Source organism: Anolis sagrei, chromosome 4 (genome assembly GCF_037176765.1).
Source record: "Anolis sagrei isolate rAnoSag1 chromosome 4, rAnoSag1.mat, whole genome shotgun sequence".
Classification (NCBI taxonomy): domain Eukaryota; kingdom Metazoa; phylum Chordata; class Lepidosauria; order Squamata; family Dactyloidae; genus Anolis; species Anolis sagrei.
This window is the reverse complement of record NC_090024.1, coordinates 185,162,472-185,184,257: the sequence shown is the minus strand read 5'-3', so window position 1 is coordinate 185,184,257 and position 21,786 is coordinate 185,162,472. Positions and strand designations below refer to the sequence as shown.

At 42.0% G+C, this 21,786-nt stretch overlaps 1 protein-coding gene across 2 annotated transcripts in view; it reads left to right on the top strand.

Moving 5' to 3' along the window:
- The window catches only part of CELSR2 (cadherin EGF LAG seven-pass G-type receptor 2), a 124,200-nt gene that overhangs the window by 58,855 nt on the left and 43,559 nt on the right, over window positions 1-21,786 (top strand). For both annotated transcript variants that reach the window (XM_060773229.2, XM_067467961.1), the window contains exons 3-5: window positions 9,952-10,174; window positions 18,996-19,111; window positions 20,380-20,468. In XM_060773229.2, coding sequence (XP_060629212.2) covers window positions 9,952-10,174; window positions 18,996-19,111; window positions 20,380-20,468 — 428 coding nt within the window. The remainder of the gene's footprint in view (window positions 1-9,951; window positions 10,175-18,995; window positions 19,112-20,379; window positions 20,469-21,786) is intronic.

The following is a 21,786-nucleotide window of genomic DNA, read 5'->3' as shown; positions in this document are numbered from 1 at the left end:
CCTATCAAAGAATTTTCTTGGTAAGATTTGTTTAAAGACATTTGCAATTGCCTGTCTGAGGCTGAGAGAGTGTGACTTACCCAAGGTCACTGAGTGGTTTGATGGCTGAGTGGGGATTTGAACTCTGCCCCTCATTAGAACAATTTCTCTTTGAGCATCTTCTGGATTTCAAATCTGGAATTAATCCTGCTATCATCTGTGCATTTGTTTGGAAGTAGACCCCAGACTGAACAGTTAAGTGAACATAAGTGCAACAACTGCAAAGTCCTATGTACGGCTTATTGTTATAGATGGAAAGTGGTTGAGTTTGTTCATAGCAGCTAGGGTGGCTGTTTCAGCACTGCAGGAGAGAAAATGCATTGCCAAAAACATACTATCTTTATTTCAATCTGCATGTGTTAACCTATATGTGGGAAGACAAATTTAGAAAGAATTGCCACCATTCAAATAATAACATAGTACATGTATTTTAGTAGAATCCTAAATACCCCAAAGGCATTAGATCCCATCTGATCGTGGAAGCCCAGCAGGGTTAGACCTCATTAGTATGCTAATAGGAGCCTGCCAATGAATACCAGGTGCTGTAAGCTCTATTTGGAGGAAGGAACTAGCAGAACCATTTCTGAGTATTCCTTAGGAAAACTCTATAAAAAACCATGGGTTTTTTGTAAATAAACAGGCAACTTGAATATATACCCATTTGAATTTTAGTGGGAAAAGCTGTGTCCAAATAACTAGTTTGCTGGCCAGTCTTCTTTGAACATGCTCTTGAAGAACAATATTCATACTCTTTTTCACCCTTCTTATGCTCCTTTATCTTTAAAATGGATTTGGAGTGGACTTTAAATACATGATGCCTTCAGATAGAAGACTATGTTCTGTATAGTCCATGGTGACCCTAAAAATAACCCTGATTCTTTTAATTGAATGCTGTTCTTTAGTATTTACAGAGAGGAGAGAAATGTGTGGGCAAACTTGAAAAGGATTTGGAAGAGGGTTGTGTGTGTGTGTATGTGAAGATAATCGAAAGAATAATACTGTTGTTATATCACATTTAAAGAAAAGCATAAATTGAAGAATGCAACATTTGAAAAAACAAATGGTTAGCGGTATAACAATATTGTGAGTGACATTATTTGGGGCACTGATTTATTTGGGGCACTGATTCAGAAAAGTGCATTGGATAGACCACATTGGCTCTAGTCTCTTAGATATGGTTGTCATGATTTTTATGGGTGAACTGATGAAGAGTGGTATATGGCATATATAGATCTCAAAAACTAGATCTGATTGGGGAAAACAGATACTATTTTTGTAATCAGCAGAAACAGGTCTAACATTTGAGGCATCAAAATGTGTGTTGGCCAGTGCAATTGTTCTTTTGCTATACTGTGTGTGTGCGCATGCACACAACTAATTGATATCCCATGAATTTCATAAGGGTTTCTTAAGCAGGAAATTCTCAGAAATGGTTTGGCTAGTTTCTTCCTCTGAAACATAGTCTATAGTGCTTGATATTAATTGGCAGTTCTACATCCAAGTACTAAGCAGGGTTGACGTGCTTGGCTTCCAAGATCAGAAAAGATCTGGTACCTTTAAGGTATTTAATTAAGAAATAATTAGGACACATTACTGGAAGATTTAATAATTTGGAAATCTCAAGACTGGATCTATTTTGCAATTCTACATAGTTGAATGTCCCAATAGTCTCTTGTCTTGGAAGTATAAACTGTAAGCAATGATTGCTGAATTCTTAGAAGTTTTGTAGGAGGTTGAAGTAGGATTTTGTGTTCAAAGACGAGACTCTTCAGTGTCCTGGTTAGTTGTTTGTTCCCCAACCTTCTCTTTTAGAAACTGAATAAATTATGCAAATTAAACAAAGATGTACAAAGAAGCATCATTTATACAAGCTGCAAAGCTTATCTGAACCAAGGTTGCTTCTTTTCGCAATAAGTAAATATAAAAGCATGTTATCATGGTGCAGAATTTCCTCCTTCTCAGTCTCTTCCTTTTCATCCTCCTTTGTTTTGGGTACAACAAAGTGCTGGGAAAATGTTCAAAGTTTATTGGTTTGTTAAATATGAGCATGGCCTCATCACTAATCTTTCCCTCTTAACTTTAGCTTTTTTTGAACTAAACAGATCTTGGGTTTTTTAAACCCTCAATCACCTGCAGTATCTCTTGCCCCTCCAATGCCATGGGAGCCTGGAAATGAAACTATGTAAACAACATAAAGATAAGAGAAGAGTGTGAAACTGTGCCAGCCCATCTGCCTAAAGCATCAGCCCTCTATATTGCTGATATCACAGGGGAAAGGACTTTGTGGGTTTACTGTGTGTGATTGGGAAGTGAGCATCATTTCTTTGAATACGTGATCCCATTGTTAAGTAGTATCCATTATTATCCAAGGCAGCTGCATGTGTACACGTGGCAAGATATCCTGTTTTTCTTTTAAATGAGACTTTTTCTTTTTGGAAAGGATTGGCACAGTTCTGGAAAACAAGTATTGGTTGGAATAGACCTGCTCTCCAAGATTTCCATTGTTAAAATGCATCACGTCGAGAAATCCTCCATGACAATTTGCCAGCCTCCGTGGAGAATTGGCGGGTGCAGTGGGGCAATCACTGCACCCTGCTCCTTACCTGTCCAGCAACGATGCTCCCCCATCACACATGGGAAAGCGTCCCTGCATGGCTTGTCACAGCAGTAGCCCTATTGTTCCAAATGAAACATGGGGAGGCTCCCGTGTTGGCTGTGTAGCACCCTACTACGCTGCCGCCCCTGTTGAGCAACAAAGCCTCAATGGAAGTGAGGCTACATCATGTGATGGGCAGCATGGGGCTCCATTGCTCAACCGGGGTGGCAGCATCCTAGGATACTAAAATTTTGTTGTGTTATGAAGTCATAAGACTTGGTTAATCTCTGGATGAATTAAGAAGAAAAAGGGCTCTTTCTTTACAACATGCAAGCATGTATGCATACACACAACACTTCATGTAATGGAAAAATGAGGACTATATCAGGAAAAGACATTCCAATTAAACATTAGGAAGAACGTCCTGACAGTAAGAGCTGTTCAGCAGTGGAATATGCTTCTCAGGGGGTAGTGGAGGCGCCTTCTCTGGAAGTTTTTAAACAGAGCCTGGATGGGCATCTGTCAGGAGTGCTTTGATTATGTGTTCCTGTAGGACAGAGGGTTGAAATGAATGAATGGCCCTTGCATTTCTTCCAACACTGTGATTCTATTATTCTATATCTCCACCTCATGCCTAAAGGTCACACTTGAGAGGGCAATGCAGTGCTAAATAAGGATCTGTGTGTATACTGGTGTCCCCCCTTCCTCCGTTTTGGTAGAAAATACCAGTCAGAGCTAGCCTTAGCCTTATATATAGGAATAAAATGGACACTAATATTAATGATAAAATTATGCTAGATCTTATTATGATCTTTGCTATTTTCTCAAAGAGCTCCAGTTCTTCAGATCATAGGTGTATATGAACTTTGTTATGTCTTCAGTAGGAGAGCCTGGCATAGTGGTTGGAGGGTTGGACTACAACTCTGGAAACTAGGGTTTGACTCCCCACTTGGCCATGGAAACCCACTGGATGACCATGGGTGAGTGCCACTCTTTCAGCTTTACCCTCCAAATAAATTTTGCTCCCCCAAAAATAATAGGCTTGCCTTAGGATTGCCACAGGTTGGAAATTACTTGAAGATGCACAAGAATGCTGGCTGAAGGGAAGAGTCAAATACATAAAAAAAAAACAAAGTTTGTTATTACATCTTTTAGATAGTCCTGCAAGTTGTTTTAAGGCCAGACTAGAACTCATTTTCAAGATCTTTTCGCAGAAGTACTACATATTTTTGATAGACTTATAAAAAAGAAATAGCTGCAAATAGAAAATCATCAGACAATATTAATATTGGATGGGTAAGAGCTTTGGTTTCTGGCTCATCTCGTCTTGGCAACTTTGGATGTACTTCCATGGCAACAATGCCTAGAGTATTTTGCCCAACAATCTGTTTATTTTATTTTGTTGAATTATTGTTTATAAAGTACTGTTCCAGGTCTTTTTAACAAACATGAACAAAAATACAATTAATTCATTCTTTTTTTTTTTTTTGCTTGGCACCAATTTTTTTTTTTAAATAAGAGGCCAAGGAAACTCCCTGGGAAGAGCATTCCAGACTTCATGTACTTTCTCTCTCTTGTTGACGTCCATTTCAACTTAGATGATGGAGGCATCTAGAAACAGGCTTTACAAAGATAGCTTAATGTAATAGCAAACCTATTTAGAAGCAGAATGATCCTTTAGGTGTCATGATGTTAAGCCATAAACCACTGGCACTTTGAATTGTTCCAGGAAAAGAGTCAATTATCAGTGTGTAAAACAGCTGTTTAACCCGTGGGCAGCTTTAGTGGGCATGAAGTCTAATTCCCTCCTGACACTCTGTGAATTGCACTTCTGGTAAAATGTGCTTTAATTTTATTTCTAAACCAAAAATGCCTGTCAAGTCACTTCCAGTTGAGGAAGAAAACCCTACTTTTGATAAAAATGTTTACTGGTATTATTTCTAAATCAGGGCCACATGTCTCAATTTACAGAAGAATTGTTTTTCTTGGAGTGTAGTTTTCTTGTTTTTAACAATGGTGTCAAAATACATTGAGGTGTGCCTTGGAGCTCTGGGATCCTACAAAACTGGGGGAGGGGGGTGGCATGTAGCCTAGAGGCCGGTGCTGCATGTCCCTGATTGAAGCATTCCTTACTTAAGAGTCTACCAGTTATATTTTATTCTACTTGCAAATTTTTGACGGTATTCACAGGTAACAATTTCTGCATGGAAGACACCACAGCTAAAATACCAGTCACATATCATACAATATCTCACAGAAGTGGTCCATAGCTAGCCTGCAGGACTCTCTTTTTTGTTGCCACAAGGTTCTTTTAAAGGCACCAGATCTTCTTCTTCTTCTTCTTCTTCTTCTTTTCGGAGAGAGAATGTCACTCACAAAAAGCACCTGGATAAGTGTTATGCCACTAAAAAGTCCATAAACCTCAAACTTTGCCAAAAATTGGCTGGAAAAAAACCTGTTACTTCTGGTTCTTTCTGTGTCTCGTTTCTGGCCAAAATATGTTGTGAGGCCCACTGCCAGCATGTGGATATGAATAGTTATTTATTTACCCTATTTATATCCCACCTTTCTCAATCCTGAAGGGTACTCAAGGCAGCTTACATATAGGCAATCATTCAGTGCCTTAAATACATACAATTCCAATAAAATTAAAATTAATACATATTAAGCATTTAAAAACATTACATTCAATACTAAAATCATGCCGTCCATAGTGATAGTCTAAAGCCGTTCCATAGTCATTGCACATCTATATCGGTTATCGCACTGCAATATTCTCTGAAAGCCTCATCCCAACACCAGGTTTTTACTTTCCTTATGAAGGCTAGGAGGGAGGGGGCTGATCTAATATCACTAGGGAGGGGGTTCCACAGCTGAGGGGGCACCACTGAGAAGGCCCTCTCTTTTGTCCACACCAGTGGCTTTTGTTAGAAAGACAGGACCGAGAGCACGGCCTCCCCAGGTGATCTTAATCTCTCAAGTGGGTCATGGGGGGAGATGCGCTCGGACAGGTAAGGTCGGACAGGTAATATTTATTTATTTATTTACCATATTTATATACTGCCTCTCTCAAACCGAAGGTGACTCGAGGTAGTTTACAGTCAGGAACCAATGCCCCCAACAACACCTCCACTCTGATTGTCCTTCCCAGATCTGATATTCCTAAATGTGAGTCCTGATCACCAGCACACTTCAACCAGATAAGGTCACCAAGCGAGAGATCACAAAAGTTGATTTCAGTAGCAGGGAAAATGTCTCTGGGGTCTTAGGACCATAAAAAAACCAGACACCTTGAGCAAGACAAAAGACTAATCATTTATATGTTCCTGTAAGAAAATCACAAGATGTTCGGAGTTATTACATCCGTCTAAGCCAAAACAGGATAATTGGGTGGAAAACAGGGACTCTTTTATACTGCATATTTATAACTGTATGATTCCATTTTAACTGCCATGGCAACGTCATGTGTAATGCTGGGTTTGTTATTTGGGGAGTTCATATAAATGAACTCTCTGACTGAGAATTGTAAGTGACCACCAATTCCATGATCTCATGGCAGTTAAAAGGGAATTAGCATTAAAATTGCGAAGTGTGAAAGGGCACAAGAATAAAGCATTGATATATACACAAGAATTCCAAGGTTTGAAGTAGGACAGAAAACCTTGTGTGGAAGGGATGCTCGATAGTTGAGTGAGGACTAAGCATACCCATTTTCCACAAAAGGTTTGAATTATCTGGTGGTGGAGGAATAGAAATTGCAAAGACAAAATGGAATCAAATGAGACACAGCAAAAAAACAAAAAACACAAAACTGAACATGAGCTCGCCAAACTGCAGAATATTTGAGTGCAAATCCAATTTGGTACCTATGTATACTGCCATTGTGTCAATATGCATATTTTGTGCTTTTTTGTGATGCAACCTTCTTTTCTTTTGCTGATTTGAACCACAGATGGAGGTTTAGGGTCATGGTTGTGGCCTGGAGCAAAAAAATATAATTGCTGTGTTTTTTAAATAAAGCGTTTCACAGATAAAGTAATTTAAAACAACAATACCGCAGATGAGTCAGGGTGCTGTCTCTCATCATCCCACAAATGATTTTTGTTGTAAAACCAAATCAGCTACTTCTCTGATTAATTTTAATTGCCAGCAGTTGAAAGATTTGATCTGGTTCATTGGCAGCTGTGTTTTAGACAGAGAAATCCTTCTTTCTCTTTCTGTCTCCAAAGGTACAGAACAATGCTCCATTAGTAGTTTTAGAGAAACCATGTTTTATCCAGTGTCTTCAGATGTGCTGGACTGTGGCATTCATCACTCTTAACCAGTCCTGGTATTTTGCCTGTGGATTATGGACATTGTAGTCCATCACATTTAAAGGGCTCAAGCATAGGGAAAGTTTTCTTTATACAGCTGTAAACTGCAGTGTTCACCAGTGCTCATTTGCCATGATTTCCTCCTCTTCCTGCTACTCTCTCAAGTCTGAAGCTTGGGATCAGTTTCACATCAATGAAGGATCATGTAGCACAGTGGTTCCCAACCTGTTGTCCGTGGACCACTGGTGGTCCCCAAGAACTAAAATGTAGTCCGTGGTCTCACCCGTTACTACACCGTTGCAATGAGAATAACTGGCCTTGTGAAACCCTCATAGTGCTGAGGCAACGGAGATGTCGGGAGGGGAGAGGTTGCCTACCCACAAAAGGTGCAATAACAAGCCTCCTGACTGCTGCTTCTCCCCCTCCTCTCTTCCCCTAAGTGGGGCTATTCCACAGTGTGGTGCCTGGAAGTGGGGATGCCTTGGTGTCTTTATTTTTAGGCCTGTTCCTGGGGTTATTTGGGGTGCTGATTCAGAAAATTGCATTGGATAGACTACATTAGCTCTAGATTATGAAATATGGTTTCTGTGGGAGAGCAGATGGCATCTTCTGGATGGCATATGTTCTGTATCAGAAACTAAAGCTGATGTGCTCTATCCAATACAGTTTTCTGAATTGGCACCCCAAATGACCAAACTGAATCTAAAGCTGATCAAAAACTGATTCATAACCCTTTTGGTATTAATACTGGAGAGTGGTCCCTGGCCAAGTGGTCCCTTATCAAGTGGACCCTGGTCAAAAAAAGCTTGGGAACCACTGATGTACCTTTAAAACTTATTAACATGAGTATACTATCCCAGAATAGTATGTGAAAGCTTTCCTTGTGTGGTCCATGATGTCCCTATGCTTGTTTGTTCTGTTGGGCATATGCTTGCATCGATCACAGCCTTCTTGACCAGGTAATGTTTCAATTAAGTGAAAATGTTTGCAGTGTAGCCTCATAGAGAGATCCTATTCACTTCAAGTCTGGTGGTTGAGTCGTGCTTGGATTTGTTTTCCCTGCAACCCGCATGTGGCTTTCTTACCTGCAGTGTAAACCTGCTTTGCTGAGATCTTAGCATGTGATGCCAATGATTAGTACGCTACTTTTCTCAGCCTAGCATATGAGGTTGTTGACTTTGAGGAGCCCACACCACTGAAGTTACAATGCTCTCTCAGTAGTGTAGAGATAATTTTGTTCAGAATTCATTTCTTGTATTCCAGATGAATGTAACTTTTGTTTTGTACTTTGGCTCCAGTTGTCAGATTTCTGGGTTATAATGAAACATAAAAAAGACAAATGTCCAGACTTCTTTCTTGGAACAGATTATGTGGAGAGCTGAATAACATTCACTCCTTTTAAAGCAGGACAGCTTTCCTTAAAGGGTGGCTGTCCAACTGCAGCTTCCATTATCTCAAGAAAATGACCATACAGCTTAGGCTGGTGAAAGCCATAGTCCAACTAAACTGGAGGGATGTCGTGGGATAATACCATTTGCTATTTTATTTTTATACATGGAATGCTCTGTAACTGCTGCAGAAACATCACTTTCAGCTAGTTGATCATCATGCTTCATTCTAAAGCTGCAGACAGAATGATGTATCTCCTTGTGCATGGAGGCCAAGCAGAGCTCTCTATGAGCTCTGCTGGCTTTTATGATAGAAGACCCCTTGGCTTCTTCTGCATTTGAGGAGCTGAGCAGCATATAATTCTTCATGTTTATTGTCAAGTATCAATGCAAAGTGGGTTTGGATGTTAACAGATTTGAGATGTTTCTGGCACATTCTTTCAATGACTCAGTGAATTGATGGAAGGGAGAATAAAGAAACGGAAGTAGTGGGAGCTAATGGGCTCAGCAATCTTTCAAAATAACATGCATGCCTTTGGCATTTATAAAATTCTTCAGTGGGTGCTCTCAGCACATGTACCACATGATCTTACATGCAGCAACAGAGCATCTTGTTTTATAGGAAGGCATGCTGTATGTGTGTTGAATGTGACTGTTGCAGAATTTTGCACATGCCAAAGGCATGCATGCATGTTATTTTGAATTATTTCTGTAGCACATAGCTTGCCAATTAATCCACGATGAATCATAGAATCATAGAGTTGGAAGAGATCCCATGGGTCATCCAGTCCAACTCCCTGCCAAGAAGCAGGACAGTCTTGTTCAAAGCACCCCCAACAGATGGCCATCCAGCCTCTGCTTAAAAGCCTACATAGAAGGAGCCTCCACCACACTTCGGGGTAGAGAAGTTCCACTGCTGAACAGTTCTCACAGTTAGGAATTTCTTCCAAATGTTTAGGTGGAATCTCCTTTCCTGTAGTTTGAAGCCATTTCCTCTTCAAACTACAGGGACGTTTCTAGTCTTCAGAGCAGCAGAAAACAAGCTTGCTCCCTCCTCCCTATGACTTCCCCTCACATATTTATACATGGCCCTCATAATGTCTCCCCTCAGTCTTCTCTTCTGCAGGCTAAACATGCCCAGCTCTTTAAATTGCTTCTCATAGGGCTTGTTCTCCAGACCCTTGATCATTTTAGTAGTCCTCCTCTGGACACATTCCAGCTTGTCAACATCTCCCTTCAATTGTGGTGCCCAGAATTGGACACAGTATTCCAGATGTGGTCTAACCAAGGCAGAATAGAGGCAGAATGTTCTATCACTTCAAGCACTTTCAGTAGTCACTGATAATGCAGAATAGATGGAGTTTGAGTTGAGTGTTTGGCTCATGTTGGAGCTATTGCATCTTTTGAGGACATGTTTGCAACCTTCTGATTTAAATGTGTGAATTATTGACACTCTTTTTTTTTTTGCTTGAAGAGGCTTTGAATGGTTTATTAACAGATCTTGAGAATATGGGGGATGTTCTCTTTTAACCTTTTGTAGGGAAGGCACCTGTAATTCTGTAATTTGATCTTTTGTGGGGAATGTGCATTGATGCCTTCTCTCCTTCTGCCATAGGGGAGAACTGCGAAGTCAACTCTCGCTTGGGCCGCTGCACTCCGGGAGTCTGCAGAAATGGCGGCACATGTGTCAACCTTCTGGTGGGTGGGTTCAAGTGCGATTGCCTGTCAGGAGACTACGAGAAGCCCTACTGTCAGATGAGTACCCGCAGCTTTCCAGCTCATTCCTTCCTCACCTTTAAGGGGTTACGTCAGCGCTTCCATTTCACTATTGCCCTCACGTAAGTATTTGGTATGAAGGGGGAGAATTTAAGAGTATGTTCATTTGTGCTCACTCATCTGCCATTTTGTCCTTTAAAATAATGATTGCACTCTGGATTATGAGATACCTCTGTTACAATTACTGATCTTGCATTTTTATAAAACAAATAATTTGAAATATTAAAAAAAAAGATATAAAGAAGAGTCATAATGAAAGCCACATGTGAATCAAGTCAGAGAGATGTGGTATATCATTGGACTATGATTCTGATCTGAAGGTACAACTGGTCATATTCATGTGGGCAAATCCTAAAGAAGCAACTGCTTCTTTACACTAGGGTTGCTTTTTCCCCAAGAGAAAGATACTTGTATCTCAATTTAAGGATATGCCCTTAGTCTGTCCTGATTAAAGTTTATGAAAACAGTTTCAAGAAGCAGTAAAAAGAGGATTTGAGAGTTGGATTAGATTGGACTCTGAGAGATGAGACTCTGAATCCCTGCTCAGATATGGAAACCCACTGGGTGATCTCTTAGCCTTAGAGGGAGGCATATCTTACCAAGAAAAGTCTATATGTTCACCCTAGGGATATCATAAATTTGAAAATACTTGAAGGCATACAACAGCAACAACAACCCAAGTTAATAGGAAAAGAGGTCAAATATGTAATATAGTTTTAGTAATCTAAATATTGGAACATATTTAGTATTGCTAAGACTAATTAATAGTTCAGCATGTTCAAAATGTTGGCATGTATTACTATATGGTTCGTATAGCAACTTTGAAGGTGGGCAAAGTAAGATATATCACAGATATTTTGGCATTGCCTTTGGCAGAGTAGCCACAAGCACAACTCTCCCCTTTCCTCTTTTGCTTCCCCCCCCCCCCCCCACTTCCAGTTACTTTTGCACTGCTGAGTATATCGTGAATTGCATCCGTAGAGCACACAGCAGGATCTAAGAAGAGATTAAACTGGCCTTAGACCCTGTGATATTTCCGCCATTTTCTTAAAAGTAAACCAGTCTTATTATCTCCATACAACAGGTTAGAACCTTAGAATATTAGAGTTGGAGGGGACAACAAAAGCCATCTAATCCAAATTGAAAGTGTAGTCCAATATTTTCTACTTGGTGTCTTCCATGGGAGTTGAGCTACAACCCCAATTGTCTTCCTATAAGTATGGTTTTGAAATCCAACATTTCTGAAAAGTGCTGGTTGGCGATACTAGAATTTGCTTCAAGCCACCTTTCGACTAATATCGTGGCAGATGCAAGTTTCAAAATGCTGATTTCCATCACCTAGGATAGATTTTTTTTACCCTGAAAAATTACCTAAGGTTGTATAACAAACAACAACAAAAATTGCATTTTACAACTATTGGGGAAAGTTGGAACAGAAGATGCTGACTAAATACTTCCTTCATCTCTTTGCTATACATATCCTCTATGTGGGAAAGATCAGCCTTTCCCCCACCTTTGTTAAAACATCTCTTCACCACAGGCTGAAGAGAGCTGTCAGCCTCTTCCCGTGCCTTTCTTCTCCCCTCCTAGAACCACAGGAGGTGAAGAGGAGATTTAACTATAAAGAAAACCTAAGAATCCCAAAGAGAATATCAAACAATCTTTCTCCACCTATATGTAATATATCTCTCCTGATCCCATCTCCTGTCTCCTGGAAAATACATATATCCCAGGGGTTTTTGGATGACAGCCATTGTTTATGTGCCCCCGCATGGGTGGGCCAGAGAAAAACAGTAAGCAGGGCATTTGCATTTTGGGAGCAGCAGTGTGGAGGGGGAGGGAGAAGGGGAGAGAAGACTTTGCATGTGCTCTGGCTGAAAATTGGATTCCACAATTTCAGGTAAAGTACTTTCAAACATAGTGCAAAGTTTGTGAGCAGCACTCTCCCTCCACCATCCCTGCTGAACTAAATGCCCTTTTACTGTGGTTGTTACTGTGTGCTGTCAAGTTAACCCTGTCTTGGCAAGAATCTTGAAGAAGAGGTTTACCTTTACCTCTTTCTGGGACTGAGAGTGTGTGGCTTGCCTGAGGTCAACAGGTTTACATGGCTCTGTGGGGAGCTGAGCCCTGGTCTCCCAATATCCCAATATTCACAACCCTATGGCGTGATGTCTCCCTCATTTTACTGATGCTTCAGACTATTTTCATAAGGTTTAATCAGAATAGCCTAAGGATATGTCCTTGAACTGAGATGTAAGAACAAATAAATCCCAGTGTAAAGAAGCAGTTGCTTCTTCAAGATTTGTCCACATGCACTCTGATTTACAGAAAATGTGTATTAACATGTGCTTGTCTGTGGAAGCATATCAAAAGTATTCAGATGTTCGAAAACTGGTGTTTACGGACCAGTGCCTTAGATTCCTCTTAAAACAGTGGTTCTCAATCTGTGGGTCCCCAGATGTTTTGGCCTTCAACTCCCAGAAATCCTAACAGCTGGTAAACTGGCTGGGATTTCTGGGAGTTGTAGGCCAAAACACCTGGGGACCCACAGGTTGAGAACCACTGGCTTAAAAGCTCTGCACACGATCCCTACAATATTATTTTCTTATCATTTGAATGGATGAAATAATTCTGGTTACTGGCTAATAAAAGAAGGAAGGCTCAGGGATAGCTGAAGAAAATACATCATGCTTGTTGTTGTTCAATCATTCAGTCACTTCCAACTCTTCATGACCTCATGGGCCAGCCCATGCCAGAACTTCCTGTCAGCCAGCACCACCCCCAGCTCCTTCAGAGGAAAGCTAGTCACTTCAAGGATACCATTCATCCATCCATCTTGCACTTGGTCAGCTCCTCTTCCTTTTTCCTTCCATTTTCCCCAGCATAATCATCTTCTCTAAGCTTTCCTTTCTTCTCATGATGTGGCCAAAGTACTTCATCTTTGCCTCTACTATCCTTCCCTCCAATGAGCAGTTAGGCTTTAATTCCTGAAGTATTGACTGGTTGGATCTTCTCACGCTCTAAGGCACTCTCAGAATTTGCTTCCAACACCACAGTTCAAAGGCATCTATCTTCCTTCGCTCAACCTTCCTTATGGTCCAGCTCACACAGGTTACTACAGGGAATACCATGGCTTTGACTAGGTGGGTCTTTGTTGCCAGTGTGATGTCTCTACTCTTCACTATTTTACCGGGATTGGTCATTGCTCTCCTCCCATGAAGTAAATGTCTTCTGATTTCCTGGCTGCAGTCTACGTCTGCAGTAATCTTTGCACCTAGAAATACAAAGTCTATCACTGCCTCCACGTTTTCTCCCTCTATTTGCCAGTTATCAATCAGTCCAGTTGCCAGAATCTTGGTTTTATTTTATGTTTAACTACAACCCAGCTTTTGCACTTTCTTCTTTCACCTTGATTAGAAGGCTTCTCTGCTTCTCTTCACTTTTGGCCACCAAATTATACATCATGCTGTAATTCCCATTTTGCTCTAGGTTCCTTGTTTAAACAATCATTGTTACCACAGCTCAGGAGAATCAATGGCTGTTTTATATTGAACTTTTTCTGCACTTTCAGTTTCATGATAAATCAGTGCTGTGGAGAGCTCCCATGTATTGGTGCCTTTCTGCATGATCACCACTTCCTTTCTTGCTGCTGACCGCCTTAGCCTTGCCAGATATCTAGTGACATCTGGCTAGGAATGAGGGACACAGTGGTTCCTGTCTGGTATTTTCCTCTCCCCAGCTGCTACATTAATGTCTGCACTCAGAAAGGAACCCCTTCTAGGAGGAATGTCTCCCCAACTCAAGAAACACCTCTTAGATTTGTCTTTCTTGTTTCCCATTCTGAAAATTCTTCCCTGGATCACATATTTGTTCATAAAGCTATCAGAATTTACTTGGGCTACTGTAATGAGAGTGTAGATCTCTTCCCACATTTCCTGGGCTTGCCTGCCCCATAATCCCTTCAGTTCCAAGCCTATTGTCAACCCAGCACAAAGGAGCCAGCCAGCCAAGGCCTCTTTGTCCCCGGCCAAGGGTCGGTTGGAGCTCCCGATTTGCTCTGCATACTTGTCACAGTCTTACCCCCATTGTATGTGGGGGGAGGGGGCATGGTTGGCTTGCCAAGTGCTGACAGTCTATAATGAATCAGCCCAAGAGAGCAATATTGAGCTGCGGGATCACTGGGGAACAGAAGGCCTGGCTTGCTTAGATGAGGAGTGCATTTTCTAGCCCCGATAAGCAGCAGTGGCCATGGCTGAGTAGCCTATCATTCCCTATCAAAGGCAGGACTGGCTGCTTCAGTAATGCAGCTGTCGGTTCAATTCTGGGGACAGGGAGTGGGGAGGGAATCTTTTGTGGGTGGCTTATAACTGATTGGGAGTATCGCTGCAGAAATCTGGATCAAAAGCGTGAATGGTTGACCACAGTATGAGCTATTGAGATTTTATGCCCTAAAATCAGTGATAATTCCAAGGTGGACTTGCGTGTGAGGCTGATGGAAAGTTTCGTGAGAGAAATACATCGAGAGGGAGGCAAAGCATAATGCTCTCAATGAAGACCTACTCTGTTAGTGTGCCTTAGCAATTTCCCTCCTCTATCTAGGCAGGCAATAGGTGCATTGGGCATATTCATGATGAGTTCACTTTCATGGAAAAATAGTTCATTGGCAGGCAGAATTCCAGTGTTAGGGAAGGTGACATTGTTCCATTATGCAGTTTCCAAGAGGAAGGATGGGATCATGGACCACCTGTTAGGCATTTGATCAGAAACATTTATATTCCGTGTTTCTTTTTCCACTTCACTCTCCATTCCTCATCTAATGACAGGAAGCTCTGCTGCATGATCCAAGCATCCAGACTAGTTTCATTAGAGCAGTGGTTCTCAACCTTTGAGTCCCCAGGTATTTTGGCCTTCAACTCCCAGAAATCCTAACAGTTGTTAAACTGCTTGGGATTTCTGTGAGTTGCAGGCCAAACCATCTGGGAACCCACAGGTTGAGAAGCACTGTATTACATCTATAGCCGGCACCCTCAGAACCTCACAATCTCTGAGGATGACTGCCATAGATGTGCACAAAACGTCAGGAGAGAATGCTTCTGAAACATGGCCATACAGCCCAGAAAACTCATAGCAAGCCAACTTCTTTATTCTTTCTTACTATCTCAATATTTTACTTAATTTTCTTTTGACGATCTTTTCCAACAGACATTGTGTGTATTTTTGTGGGAGTGGAAAGTTAGCTGGGCATATGCTTGCGGATGTGCGGGCACTAAAATGTCCAGTTTACTCACAGTTTGGCCATCTCAGTCTGTAAAGGGCTGCAGTATACGTGGATGGGGGCAAGTAGGCCATGGTAACTAGCCTGGTGAACAGAAATGAAGTTAAATCATCACTACTTTCTGATTGGCGGTTGATTGTGAAGATTATTGTTATTGCTCTCACTAGTTTAGCTGTTATACTAAAAGGTAAATTCTTGGCACAAAATAGGTACAATTGTTTGTCTCAGCTAGAGTAGAACCACTGAGTCATTGAGTTATGTAAGTGTTGACTTATCATTCATCATGGTAACTAGCAATAAGATTCAGGCTTTGGCAATTTGCTGTATCAATGCCACATATAAAAAGTAGCATGCAGTTAGCTCTAACTCCCATTATATTAATATATAATCCAGGTATGGGTCAACCCAGATACAGCCCCTTGGCCTCTTTTCTCAGGTCCTCCTCTCTCTCATCATCCTATTCTTCTCTCTTTCCTTCCTTCCCTCTTTTTCCTCCCCTTCCACCCTTTTGTCCTTCCTATTTCCTACCTCCTTCCCTCCCTCCCGCCCACCCTCCCTTCCTTACCCCCTCTTTCTCCCTCCTTCCTTTCTTTCCAGCCTTTCGTCCTTCCTTCCCCCTCTCCCTCTTTCTCCTTCCTTTCCTTTCCTTTCCTTTCCTTTCCTTTCCTTTCCTTTCCTTTCCTTTCCTTTTGTCTTTCCTTCCTTCTCTTTGCTTTATCCTTAGATGATCATAGAATCATAGAATCAAAGAGTTGGAAGAGACCTCATGGGCCATCCAGTCCAACCCCCTGCCAAGAAGCCCACCCTCCCTTCCTTACCCCCTCTTTCTCCCTCCTTCCTTTCTTTCCAGCCTTTCGTCCTTCCTTCCCCCTCTCCCTCTTTCTCCCTCCTTCCTTCCTTCCCTCCTTCACCTCCCTTTCATCTTTCTTTCCCTTCCAGCCTTTCATCCTTCTTTCCCTTTCGTCCTTCCTCCCTTACCTCTTTCCTCCCTCCTTCTCTTGCTCCCTTTTTCTTCTTCCACCCTTCTCTTCCTCCCTTTCATCCTTCTTTCCTTTTCTCTTTCCTTCCTCCTTCCTTCCATCACCAGGCAGCTAGTCCTCCTAGCAGGGAGTGGTAGCATGCGGTCTCTAAGTTAGAAAGTTTGCCCAGACCTGATATAAACTATGTACTCTTTGAATGCATTTTTCCTTCTAGCCACCTCATGGTGTGGAACAGAGAATGAGCAGCCATGATAACACGTGATCTTATTGTAGAAGATTAAAAGAAAACCAAGAGTGCCTTGATCAGTAAGAGTATCTTTGCATGTCTTCACTTTGAAAGTGTCCTTCATCACCCAGCTGGACATTTTTTTTAGATATGGATGGATCTGTTTGCTGCCAATATTTGGTTGTTTGACCTGAATTAGCTGTGACTCGAATATTCCTTTACTTGTTTCTGGTGCTTCTGGGATTCTTCTCTGCACTTGTAGATTTCTTAGGTTAGCTCAGGTGCACTTTTTTTCTAGACACAGAACTCATCTGTGATTTGAGATTTCTTCTTCTGAAGTCTGCAAAGTGTCATTCTTGGATTTTCATTTTGAAACACAGTGATCAAATCCTTGTAATTCTGTGTAGCCATCTATCATCAGGCAGCACTTGCCATTAGAAATCCCCCTTGCTGGCATCCTTACTGAATTATGTGGTGAAGCTTGCTAGAGCTTTCCATTGACAGCAATGGGATTGCTTTTGTATGCTCAGCCTCAGCACTTACCCCTGCTCTTGTTCCTGGCTTTATTTACACACACAGCCACATGCAGCCAAAATTAATGAATGGAGGCTTGAGTTGGGGGAAGGGTGCCAGGATGAGTCACAGCTGAGCCCAGCCTCCTTGGGTGCTCCTTTGTGTGGGGGAGCTGCACACCTAATTGCAAAGGAATGCCTTTGTGAAGCTCTGCCTACTTGCTGGAGGGAATCACGGTGGCTTAGCAACTATCCACAGAGCTGGAGTGACTTCACACTGGGGCAAATTTCCTTCTCAGAAAGTTCATATAGGAAATTGTGCAAATGCCACGTGTTTGCCCCATATTGCTCTACTGTACAGGTACAATTGAGTAAGCTAGACCAGGACTTGGGAGATCCCAAGTTCAAGTTTCTCCTGAGCCATGAAAGTTACTGGGAGATTCTGGATCATTTTATTCTCTTAGTTGTTTATTCTCTTAGTTGTTATTTGGTTACTGTGAGTTTTCCAGGCTGCAATTGTCCAGCTTGACTAGCATTAAATAGCCTAGCAGCTTCAAATCCTGGCTGCTTCCTGCCTGGGGAAATCCTTCATTGGGAGGTGTTAACTGGCCCTGATTGTTTATTGTCTGGAATTTCCCTGTTTTTTAGTGTTGTTCTTGAACCAGTCCTACAGAATTAGCTGTTTGAGGGCAAAAATTGCAAAGAAGGAAAACGCCAGTGCAAAGTTGCCTTCTGCCTGGTTATTTTCCCTCTCTTTTAGACACTACAGTGAACAAAGTAACATTACCAAGCTCCAGTGAGAATTAAGTGAGAAGGAAAGCTATGTATACTCTTGTAAAGTCAAGAAAGGTGGTGTTATAAATGCAACAAATATATAAATAGATGCAACAAGAAGCCACAGTATCTCGACCCTCTTGTTTCTGATACAGAACACATACCATTCAGTAGTCGCCATCTGCTTGTCCACAGAAAACCATATTTAATAATCTAGAGCCATGGACCTTTATTTTAGGTCTCGTGGCTCACCGGTGGGTCACAGCCCACAGGTTGGGATCCACTGCTGTAGGCTATATTTCAGAGGAAAAGACTGACAAAAACTAGTTTTGAATATTTCTTGCCTAAGAAAATGCTACCAACTTCATATGTTCTCCATAAATAGATAGGCAGCTTGAAGGTGCACACATACACACACGCTTTTGATATCCAAAGACACAGTTTATTATATATTTAAAGACCTAAATAATTCAGGCCCAGACTATTTGACCAACCACACCTCTGCATATGAGCCTTCTCAGGCATTGCGATCGGCTGATGAGGCCCTACTCTTGGTCCACCCGTCTCAAGCACGTCTGATGGAAAGGAGAGAAAGGGCCTTTTCTGTGGTCACCTTTCACCTATAGAATTCCCTCCCAAAGGAGATCAAAATGGGCCCCTCCTTGCTCTTTTTTAAAAAAACAATTAAAAATATAATTATGCGCCCAAGCATATAGAGAGGAGGACTTATAAAAACATCTGGCAAAAGCATAAGATGTTATCACCTGTTTCCGATAGTTTACTGTTTTCCTGCACTTTGTGGCATTGAATGTGTTGTAAACCACCCTGAGAGATGGGCGGGATAGAAATAAATTATTATTATTATTATTATTATTATTATTATTATTATTATCCTATATGTTAAGTTCTTTGCATGACTGAGGGAATTTGAAAGGTTTCCCTCTTCCAAAATCCTGCTCCTCCCATACTTTTTCTATGAGTACACTAGATGATTGAGTTTTATTGGATCCACTCAATCAACATAACACACTATTTTCCATTTTCCATTCTTGCTGTGAATGTCTAGAGATAATATTGAGAGATGTTAGAATTCATCATTTTTCTTCTCTTGAACAGGTTTGCCACCAAAGAACGGGATGGGCTTCTTCTCTACAATGGACGCTTCAATGAGCGGCATGATTTTGTGGCACTGGAGATTGTGCAGGAGCAAGTCCAGCTTACCTTCTCTGCAGGTATGGTAGATCTCCACCCTATCATTGCTCTAGTAATTCACATCCCTCCCCTTTTGTTCCTAATAACCCTGTCTCTAATTCTGGCAATGCAGCAGGGACACTTTTCTGTATTCCACCAGTGCAGTGGTTCTCAATCTTTGGTCCTCCAGGTGTTTTGGACTTCAGCTGGTAAGCTGACTGAGACTTCTGGGAGTTGAAGCTCCAAACACCTGGAGGACCAAAGGCTGGGAATTACTGAACCAGTTGGACCTGCATAAAGTAAGAGGACGCAGAAGAGGATCTTGGCAGCCCTGGTGCCTTTGGAGGTCTGATTGGCACCAGCTATGATTTCTTTCCTAATGTCTTTTCATTAAAAACTTTCAGAACTATTTGTTTCAAGTAAATACCCTATAGCAGTGTTTCACAAACCCGGCTCCTCCAGATGTTTTGGACTTCAGCTCCCATAATTCCTAACAGCTGGTAAGATGGCTGGGATTCTTAGTAGCTGAAGTCAAAATACCTGGAGGAACAGAGTTTGAGAAACGCTCCAGATTGCATTTGGTCTTAGAAGCTAAGTAGGGTGAGCTCTGGTTAGTATTTGGATGGGAGGCCACCAACGAATACCAGGTGATGTGAGCTATATTTCAGAGGAAGGAATTGGCAAAACTATCTGTAAAATTATTTGCCTATGAAAGCCCTATGAAATTCATGGGGTTGCCATAAGTCAGCAGATTATTTGAAAGCATATATAAGTGCACACACACGTACATGGTTTGATTTTTTTTTTGCAGTTTTTAGGGTGGTTCTAACTGTTCCTTTCTGTAATGTGTTTTTATCTCATTCAGATTATGTATGGTTTCAATCTGGAAAAGTTTTACATTGTTTATTTTGTTCACCTCTCTGAGATCCTGTGATAAAGGGCAGGATTTGAACAAACAAAACAAACAAACATCCAACCATCTTCTCACTAGGGCTCCTAATTCCTAATCTGTCATTCCTGAATCCAGCCATTCCCATAGCACCTTCCTTGCATGCTGTACTTGCCCCAATTCGACAAGTATCACAAGTGTATAACAGTATGTGCCTCCTAGATAACGTTGAGCAGCCACTCTCAAGACTTTCACTCTTGGCCGTGTGAGCCAGGGTTGCTGGAAATTGCAACTTAGCACCAGGGGGAGGGGGTATGTGTGTGTTCAAATACAAGCTCTTCAGAGCCCTTGAGAGACTCAGTGATATGATCAATCCTCCCCTCCTCAGTTTTCCCCTCCTCTATTTCATGTTTCCCTCAGGAGAGTCAACGAGTACAGTAGCTCCATTCATCCCAGGGGGTGTGAGCGATGGGCAATGGCATACGGTCCACCTGCATTACTATAATAAGGTAAGGCCATATTCACCCATGTGCCTGCTTGGGCAATTTCCTTTGATTCTGTTGCCATCAGAGGCATATTTGGTGGGGACAGGAGATGGGTCCCTATCGGTGGTTGCTCCCATGCTGTAGAAAGCCCCTTTGAGAGCAACTTGTCCTTTCTGGTAGATAGGCTTTCAGGAATTGAATAGTGACCAAAGAAGTAGTTTTTAGGTGTCATGTTAAGTGGCCTTTTAACCAATGTGTTTTTAAAACCATTTTCTAATTCAGTATTCTAACGTTAGGAATCATTCCATATCTGTACCTGCTTTTAAACTTGTGTGCCAATGGAATCCAGGTGTGGGTAGAAAAGTAGTCTATGAGGGTAGCTAATGTACCCAAAGCTTAAACAATCCATGTAACATCATTGAAGAACTCTGCTTCTTTTGCCCTAGTTCTTCCTACCAGTACCCCCAAAATGCAGTGTCCCTAATTGGTGGTTTCAGTTGTTACCTCTTGGAATCTGCTTCTGCAGAAGACGGTGAGAGTAAGTTCTGGGACCATGACAGGCTGGTGGGTGTCTTTGATCCTGGGCGGTCACTACCTCCTCCCGTTATCTCCGAACGCCTGGTCTCTCTTGGCTTTTGCTGATTCCAGCCATTAGCATTCATAGGGCTCTAAACGCAGGGATTTGAGGGTTTGGTGGTCCCAGCACAGTGAGGTCCCAAGAAGCCACTCTCTTAATGAGGCAGCCGCTGACAGGGGGCAGGAGGAGGTGAGCAGCTGGTGCAATTGTCACAAACAGCTGCCTGCTTTACTTAATAAGCTTGGGTCTGAAAAGAGCTGCCCAGGGGAATGGACTGCCACAGGGAGCAAGAGAGGGGGCTGCGAAGGGAGGAATGGGGGGTCTTACCGATGTGAGGTGGCAGAGGTGGCAGAATTGAAGATTACAAGGCAGTAAGAGAAGCCGGATTTCAGGGGTCTAAGGCTCCACAGCAGGGAGGATGCAGGAGGAGGGGGCGGGGAGCTGTTCCCTGGCGTGCCCACTTGCTGTGTCCTTGTGTTTGCCTGGCCCTCGTTCTCCCAGGGAGTTAGCATACATTTTGTAGGCTCAGTAAGCTTCCTATTCTGTTTTCAAAAAGGCATCATGCTGAATCAGAGCGACAAGCAGCCAGAGGGAGCTTAGCAGAGAGAGACCTTGCTTGAGCATGAGGGTCTAGACCTGGAATCAAGTTGCTGAATAAAGTGCCCTGACTAGAAGCAGGCCTGCTTGATGGTGTGGTTACTTTTCCTGCAATGTCCTAAGGGTCAGTACTATATTTGAGCCCTTGGACCAGTGGTTCTCAACCTG